The sequence below is a fragment of the Malus sylvestris genome, chromosome 4 (genome assembly GCF_916048215.2).
Source record: "Malus sylvestris chromosome 4, drMalSylv7.2, whole genome shotgun sequence".
Taxonomy (NCBI): domain Eukaryota; kingdom Viridiplantae; phylum Streptophyta; class Magnoliopsida; order Rosales; family Rosaceae; genus Malus; species Malus sylvestris.
The window spans coordinates 10,276,206-10,285,576 of record NC_062263.1 but is presented as its reverse complement, the minus strand read 5'-3'; the positions used below and the strand labels follow the sequence as shown (position 1 = coordinate 10,285,576).

General features: G+C 36.5%; 1 protein-coding gene across 1 annotated transcript; it reads left to right on the top strand.

Moving 5' to 3' along the window:
* Positions 1–407: 407 nt before the first annotated feature.
* LOC126620117 (pentatricopeptide repeat-containing protein At4g22760) lies at positions 408–2,734 on the top strand. The gene has a single exon (XM_050288599.1). It carries the CDS (start codon positions 533–535, stop codon positions 2,267–2,269), a length of 1,737 nt encoding a protein of 578 aa, XP_050144556.1. The 5' UTR covers positions 408–532; the 3' UTR covers positions 2,270–2,734.
* The last annotated feature ends 6,637 nt before the right edge of the window (positions 2,735–9,371 follow it).

The window sequence follows — 9,371 nt, the reverse complement described above, 5'->3', positions numbered from 1 at the left end:
TGACTTTGTTACCAGTTTAATATTTTTCTTTTTTTTTCAAATTTGTATTCTTCTATGGAATACAAATTCAAGGGAATATCCAAACAATGAAATTATAATTCCCTTCATTTTGCAATTTCCATGTATCCAACATCCAAACACTGAAATTTCAATTAACAGAATTTCAATTACTGGGAATTGTAATTCCTGTCATTTAGAATTCTATGAAAATTTAGAAATTCTCCATCCAAACATATTGTAAAGTTTGCTTAGATAAAAAGAGCGTATGAGAACATTAGTTAAAATTAAATTAGGTTAAAAATTCGAAGTTTCTATCGTAACAACAGAACGACTTTTTGACCAAAAACCAAAAAAAAAAAAAACAGAGGCCCAACCCAAGGACACCCAAGTTTAACTCGGCGCCCAGCCCAAGCGCTTCCATTCCTTCTCTGCAGCTATCTGGAAGTAAAAACTTCCCAAAAACTTGGAGTTTTGAAAACTCGATCCTAGAAGTTCTCACTTCATTGTGGTAAATCATGAAGAGAACAAGAAGATGAATCCAAATGGTCAAAATCTTAGATTTCTACTGGAGAAATCTCTAACCCTGAAGCAACTCAAACAAGTTCACGCACCCATTATATCCAATGGCCTCCACCACCTCCAAATCCTCCTGCTCCGCCAAGTCCTCCACTCAGATTTCACCTTCTCTGCAGCTACAGCCCGCTACGTGCACCTAATCCTTCACAATCTAAAAAACCCAGATGCATTTTCATGGAGCTGCGCCATTCGTTACTTCTCTCTGCATTCCCAGTACGAAACGGCTTTCTCTCTTTACCTTAAGATAAAAAGGCTCGGACTTTGCCCATCTAGTTTTGCTGTGTCCTCTGCTCTGAGGGCGTGTGCAAGGATTTTGAATGAATTGGGTGGGATATTGATCCATGCCCAGGTTTATAAATTTGGGTTTTGTGGGTGTGTTTATGTACAAACTGCGCTCGTTGATTTTTATTCGAAACTCGGTGACATGAAAACTGCACGGAAGGTGTTTGATGGAATGCCTGAGAAGAATGTTGTTTCTTGGAATTCTGTTTTGTCCGGGTATATGAAATCTGGGGATATGGAGGAGGCTCAGGAGGTGTTTGATGAGATTCCAAATAAGGATGTTGTGTCTTGGAATTCCATGGTTTCGGGGTATGCGAGGATGGGAAATATGGACAAGGCATATTTCTTGTTTCAACAAATTCCACAGAGGAGTTTGGCTTCTTGGAATGCAATGATTAGTGGTTATGTGGAATGTGAAAGAGTGGAATCGGCTAGAGGCATTTTTGATGCCATGCCGTTAAGAAATAATGTTTCTTGTATCACGATGATTAGCGGGTACTCAAAATGCGGCAATGTTGAGTCCGCTCATCAACTCTTTGACCAGATGAGTGAAAGAGATGTGCTCTTGTTCAATGCCATGATAGCTTGCTATGCACAAAATAGCCAACCAAAGGAGGCCATTGAACTGTTCAACCAGATGCTTAAACTGGAAGTGAATATTCAACCAAATGAGATGACTTTGGCTAGTGTTATATCTGCTAGTTCTCAACTGGGAGATATGAAATTTGGGTTGTGGGCTGAGTTCTATATGAGTGAGCACGGAATTGAATTAGATGATCATTTGGCTACCGCTTTAGTTGATTTGTACACAAAATGTGGAGACATTGATAGGGCATATAAGTTGTTTCACGGCTTGAAAAAGAGAGATGTAGTTGCATATTCTGCAATGATCTTGGGATGCGGCATAAATGGTAAGGCAGTCGAAGCAACCAAGTTGTTTGAAGAGATGGTAAATGCCGACATTTGCCCCAATGTGGTAACATACACTGGACTGCTAACTGCCTATAAGCATGCCGGTCTAGTTGAAGAAGGCTACGGATGCTTTAATTCCATGAACGAACATGGACTTGAGCCATCGGGCGATCATTATGGAATCATGGTCGACCTTTTAGGCAGAGCAGGACAGTTGGACAAAGCAGTTGAGCTAATAAGAAGCATGCCAATGCAGCCTCAAGCGGGGGTTTGGGGAGCTTTGCTTCTTGCTTGCTCATTACACAACAATGTTGAGCTTGGGGAGACTGCTGCTCGGAATTGTTTTAAGTTGGAGCCTGATAAAAGCGGTTATTACGCTCTTCTTGCCAACATTTATGCTTCTGCTGCGAGATGGGACGATGAGAGGAGATTGAGAAAGGTCATGGAGAAGAAGGGGTTCGCCAAGATTCCAGGCTGTAGCTGGATGGATTCCATGTGAGCAAATGTGCAACTACAAAATCACGAGTGTAACATGTAACATGCACATCCATGATTTGGGATGGTTTTGTTTTTTTTTTCTTTTTTTTGGCCAAAATAGTTGGAATAGCATCCTATCCGGATTCCCTTTGTAAGAATTCCGGAGATCGTTTTATTGTGTTCGTTTATCGTACATTATGCGGTCAGAAATTATTTTGAATGTTTCTATTTAAAATTGAACACAAACAGTACCTGACGAAAACTAACTGCACGATGTACGATGAACAATGAACGGACACGATGAAGTGATCGCGGACTCTCACAAAGGAGGATCCTCATCCAAAATAGTTGGGCAGGATTTGGGTTAGAATTTATACAGAAGATGGGTTGTGTGGACTGTCCTCAGCTGGCAAGTACTTTTACTGTTTTACTCGCATGAGTTCTTTGCCTGGATGCCAAATAAAGATAAAAGGTTCACTTCTATTAATCATAGGGTCAAATAGCGGATTGGGCCTTGAATTTACAGGTGATTGAGAAAGCAGTTCGATTAGAATTTGTTATTTATTTGATGGGCCACGAAATGGTAACGTTAAAGAGTCATTTGATAATTATTTTATTTTTTTAATTTTCAAAACTCGGTTTTCAGTTTTTAGTTTGACAAAAAAAAAAAACAAACAAATTATGTAATAGATGAAATGGTTATCAGACGGGCCCTACTATATTAGTTTATTTTGATTATATAACTGATGAAGCGTAACTACTTGTTAATGAGTTATGTTTGTATGTGAAAAGTTGTAGAAAGAAATTATGCACAACAAACTAATCGTGGGTCAGATATAAGGCTGCATAACTAAAATCTGTAATATTTTTAAACAAACCACGACTCTATTAACATCGAGTACTATGGTTGGTTTTATATGGTTTTCTAATGTGATCCACAGGTCTGAAACTTAAGACATTTCTTTAGCAGTTATTGTGGTTAAGAAATATAAATGACGTATCGATTCACATTTAATCATTAATAATATCAGTCTATCATTTGAAAAAAAAAATAAAAAATTTAAGAATGAGGCATTCATTTACTATCTCAATTAATCTAGAAAAAAAAATGGTAATTCCAAAATCTAGAATATAGTCATTGACTTTTATAGCCCCTGTTGTAAGTCTAGAAAATATACCATTCCAAACCTACTCGAGTGCTTAAAGTGCTAAAAGGAATTTTGAGATGACATACCAAACCTCAAAGGACTTTAGATTTACTACAACGTTTTAGTTTAGATGTCAATTCAAAAGTCAAACAAAGAACTAAAATAAATGCTACTCAAGTTAAACGTCATTGCATCATTCTTTTAAAAAAATAATAAACTTCTTCACGTAATTTGCCATCCATCCATTCAAAAACCTTGCTCAGCTTTAGTTAATACATCGTTCAATTTGTGTGTTGTCACATATTTAGACCACAAATTTATATATTTTAAATTGTGATTTGTGACTGAACATAAAATGCATTGTGATTGCAAAACGGAATATTGTGTATATGTCTACTTGAAAAGTGCCTATACCTAAAAGAAATAATATATATGTGTGTATATTTATTTATAAGTCTTAAGGACCCCAAAAGATAATTTAGTTTACAATTTCACTTGACTCTCTAGAATAAACAAAGTAGATATGTCGACTACAATTTGTTGGCCATAGCGTGATGTGTCCCTTGATTTTCTGCATCTCATCTACTTTAAATCTTGGAGAAGTCACCGTCTTCGTGGCCTCATTGGCTTGACGGAATATGGAACTTAGTGTTTGCTTTGTTGTTCTTTGACGAATGCTAAGGAAATACTTTTAAAGAGATTTTTTTATAAATTTTTTGTTACCTCACATTTTAACATTAATTCCTACGTCAATATTATAAAATTTTGTGTCAAAAACATAATGACAGAGAATTCATGTAGAGTTTTACTTTTGAAAGAGTCTTTTTACCGTTTCTCTTGTTCTTTTCAATGTTTTTATCATCACATTGCAGTTTTGTTCTCCTAAACTTTATAATTCAAGAAATTGTGGTCACTTATTGTTTAATTTTTATCCAAGCGTCAAGAAGAAAGTAGAATGACAAAATTTAAATAACTATCTATTATGAACTAAGATTGAATGATGTGACCACAATTTTCTTAAAATATATTTCTTAAAACATAAATTATAGGATGTATCTTAGTTTATTACTCTGATTTTTTTTTGTTTTTAATATTTCATACACTTTTTTTATCTCAGTCAGGTACCTAAAGTCATAATTTTGTGACACTTTCATATATCATTTAAGTTTTCCGTCAGAACCTCTGTTAACTGATAACGTGACTCTCTCTCTCTCTCCTCCTCTGTCACTATCTCAAACCCATCTCTTCCCTCTTTCTTCACGTCTTTGGCAACAGACAACCATAGTCACCACACCACCGTTGCACTGCATCACCATTTTTAATTTTATTTAATTTTTTAATATTCACGTGGGCCATATTGACATCTGATGCCCAATCATTGTCTACGTGAGCGCCACATCATCAAAGTAGTATGAAATGTTAAAAACAAAAAAAAACATCAAAATAGTAAATTGAGATTAACGCTAAAATATACGATAATGAGAGTATACTACAAATTAGAGGTCATTTCTTTGTGCTTTTATGAGTGGACGGTGATTTGTTTTGTCAATATCGGAAAGGGATCATCTCCGGATCCTTTTCACCAAATCCATCTAATCACCTAATCCGGACTCTTGAAATTTGATCTAACGGCTAAAGTTATTATAACTTTTAAATGAGCTCCTTGTTTGTAGCCGTTAGATTAAATTTCAAAGACCTGTATTGATTGATTAGATGAATTTAATGAAAAAGATTAAGAAATAGTCCTTTTCCGTCAATATCTACGACCGAAATGTCAATATATATATTTTATTACATATTGCTAGTACTCGTCATTTAGATGTCCATATGCGAACCTCCCCAAAATAATTGAAACTAAGTAAATTGGCTGGAAGCAATTTCATTGGGTAATGAACTTCTTATTTTATTTCATGTGCTTTCGTCTTTTCATTGAATATTTTATTTGAATTCGTAATTATTTTTCCATACCCAACTCAAAAAAATTATTCAATTAAGTTAAGCCAATCCTTGTCAAGACTGTCTAACAAACGAGAGATTTTTCAGTGTGACCGTCACACGAGTTAGTATACCACATGTTCTTATATAAATTGTGAGTTATGTGTGTTAAAAAATTAATAACTTAAAAATTAAAATTTTCCACCATTGACATAAAAATATGTGGTGTACCATTCGTGTTCTCATCACAACTAAAAGTTTCTTCTAACAAACAGAGCCTCAAAGTATTTTATTAACAAAAATGCAACTTTTACCATATATTTGAGAACATGATCCTATCAGGATTCTTTTTGTAAGTATCCTAGAGTTCAGTTCATCCTATTCGTTTATCAATCATCTTGTGATCAGAAATCATTTTTAATTTTTTATTTAAAATTAAACGTAGACATTGTCTAACGAAAGTTGGCTGCACGATGTACGATGAATGACTAAGATAAATTGATCCCTAAGATCCTCACAAAGAGGATATGGAGAGGATCCTCATCCACATATTTGTACCATCATTTGTACTAACTTTCTAATAAAGGTAGGACTTACCAAATGATGATACAAATATGAGGTAAGTGTAGCATTACTCTTTTACTAATACTAGAAATTTCGCACTAACATTTGTATTTGGACTTTTCTCTTCTTCAAATAACACGTGTCACATTTTACAAAAACTAAGACCTTTAAGGGGCGTTTGTTGCGCCGGACTATCTCGGACTGGACTAGCTTCAAGGATTAAGTTGGATTGGCTTAGACTAGACTAAGCTGGATTAACTTAGTGAAGCGTTTGATGCAGTGTCGGACTAAATCACGGACTCAATTATTTTTGTAGATCAAATATTTTTCTGTCATTTTTTAATTCATTTTTTTAATAATTTATTATTATTATACACACTTTTTTAATTTGACTCCCTCTCTCCCCTGTCTCTCTACTTCTCTTCTTTCTTTCTTTCATACGTTTCCTGTTCTTGGCATGCCAGATTGCTCCCATTCCCATTAAAAATCAAACTCAGAAAAATCAAACCCATACTTTCTCTTCATTTCATTTTCTTTCTCTTCAATTCAAACCTTCTCTTCTTTTAATTTATTTCTCTTCAAATCAAACACAGAAAAATCCCAATTTTTTTTTTCAATTTACAGAGGCGTCGTCAATTTTTGCAAATCGACGTCAATCGCTCTTGCAGAAGAAAGCAACAAACTTGCTAGCGCATCTTCCTAGCGGAGCGCTTGAGGCCTCGAGGAGGACGCCATGGTCGGTGCTCAAAATTAAACCCACACCGCCAAATCAATCGAAGTTTTCCTGCAGCGGCAGTCGTCGTCCTCCCTAGGCTTACGGTGATAGCCTGGCTATGGTGACGGCGCCGGAGAAGAAGGTGGAGCGCAGAGGGACTGGGTGTCTGGGTTTAGCAAGCAAAAATTGGGAATTGGACGTAGGCCTCATTTTCTTTCTAGTCCCTGTTAATACCAAGCGAAAGCTTGGGATTAGATAAACGGCTTTAGTGAAGTGCGGCGGGACTCGTAGTCGAGGCGAGTCCCACTTATGTTAGTCCAACAACTTACCAAACATGGGATTATAGTCTTGCTTAAGACAGTCCAAGCCAATCCCTCTTAAGGAGGTGCAACAAACGCCCCCTTAACGTTTTTGGCTTGGAATTAACGATGAAAAATGGAAAATGTAATTTTTAAAAGTCTTTTTTTATGTGTGTAAAATAGGATACATATCATGCGAATAAGTGAAAATATTCAATTGCAAAAGTTAATGCAAAGATTACTAACATTTCTACCATAGTATATTAACAGTCAAACAACATAACATAGCCGATACGTAACAACATAACATTCACATGCCACCAAAGCACTCCATGGCCTAGTTTCTTTAATACACCATTCCCCCCTTGGCTTCAACGAATCAACACCCTATCCTAAACTCAAATTTAGAAGGAAAAAATTTGGGTAAATCTAGTTTATTACCCTCAAGTTTCGTGGTTTTCAACATTTAGTACATGAAGTTTTTTAGGATGGTCTCATACATCCGTTCGTCTGGTTGTTAAGTCTTCCGTTAACTAATGATGTAACGCTCATGTGGATAATGACTAGGGCACCACGTGTCATTAAAAAAATTAAAAAAATTAATTCAATAAAGGGTAAAGTGAATAGTATCATGATTGACTTTTTAGTATAAAAATGTGGTTTTTCATTAAAGTGAACAGTATCGGGAGCTTTTCGTTAAAGTTCCCTTAAATAAAAATATTAAAAAATAAAAATAAAAATAACCAACCCAGAACCCTCTTCGTCTTCCCCACCCGACACCCCTCCATCCCCTCCACCCCCTCCATGGCTCCACCCTTCCATCCCTTCCATGTGTAGGAGTTTCAGATCCCCAAAAGCACCCCACCTATGAAATCGCGAAAAGAAATCAAACCCATTAAACCCAAAATAAAATTACTTACTTTGATTGATTTCATTGATGGGATAGGCACTCCCTTCACTGACCCGGTTCCAAGATTTGACTCGAATCATTGCTGCCGACAAGCTCCCGCGGCCCAGGCACGCAAAGCAAGTATCTCATCCCAGCAGCCGAAACGAGTTAACTCGGAGCGAGTGAAGATGAGGATGGAGAGCTCTAAGGGGCAGAACCAGGTTCCTCTGGCTCGAGTGGTGTCAGATTGCATGCGGCAGCGGTTTCCAAACACACTTAAGGAGGCAATGGTGGGCGATAGCTCCATGCAGGTGTTGGTGGGTGTATTGCAGCGGCTATGGTGTTCCTAAAGACCCCAAAAAGGTCATTTCTTTATCTTAATGTTTTTTGTCTGTTAAATTTGCAATTTTGTTCTACATTTTGTAAATTAATTTCTTAAATTTACTTAATTTTTTTCTTAAATTTTAATTGGGTAGAAGACAATGGGTGGGTGATGGGGGATGGGAGAAGGGTTCTATATATTTTTGGGTTTTTTGACATTTGATTTGGTGGAGTAGATCAGAGAAAGGGTGGCTTGGGTGGGCAAGGGGTGGGTGATGGGGGATGGGAGAAAGGGGTGCTCGGGTGGAGAAGACGAAGGGGGTGGAGGGGTGGAGGGGTGTTGGGTGGGGAAGACGAAGGGCGTTCTGGTTTTCTTTTTTAATTTTTTAATTTTTTATAAATATTTTATTTAATTAATTATTTTAATATTTTAATATTTTTTTAATGACAAATGGCGTCCAGTCATTATACATATGGGCACCACGTCATCAGTAAACAAGAGACTTAACAGCCAAACTAATGAATGTATGAGACTGTCCCAAAATCAACACTTTAGGTATGACTCTGGGATGAAAAAAACTTCATGTACTAAATGTTGAAAACCACGAAATTTAAGAGTAGTAAACTGAGATTTACACAAATTTTTTTGCATAACACCACATGATTATACCGTTACTATGACATCCTATAAAATGAAACAATTTCATCTTGGACAAGATATAAAGCATAAAGACATAAAGCACCATCTTTCTCTCTTAGTTGAGGCAAGTCGCATGAAAGAAGCACCGCCACCACCTAAACAACTCGACATTGTGGACATCTGGCCCAAGACACGAACCCACCAATCAAAAGTAGTGACGTAAACTTCAATAACGAAGGATTTACCAAGGTGGAGATTGAATCAGATGTCCAGGTGCTATTGCGAATTATTAACAAGGAGATTGAAGTGGATGTTGATTTGGAATGTCTTCTGTTTGATATTGATTCTTTGGTGAAGCATATTGGAGATGTCAAAATAGGGTTTGTGACGTGGGGGAGCAACCTGGTTGCTCACACGGTTGCCTCGTGTACTAACAAACATGGTGGTCTATTTGTTTGGGACGAGATAGGCCCTGAATTTAGTCTATCTTTTGACAAAGAAAAAAAATAGAAGTAAATAAATAATAACACAAAAAAAAAAATGAAAGGGGCGACTGGAGATGTTTTGATTTAAATTTATAGTTGAAAAAGTTTGCTCGGGCTGTTGTTTTTAG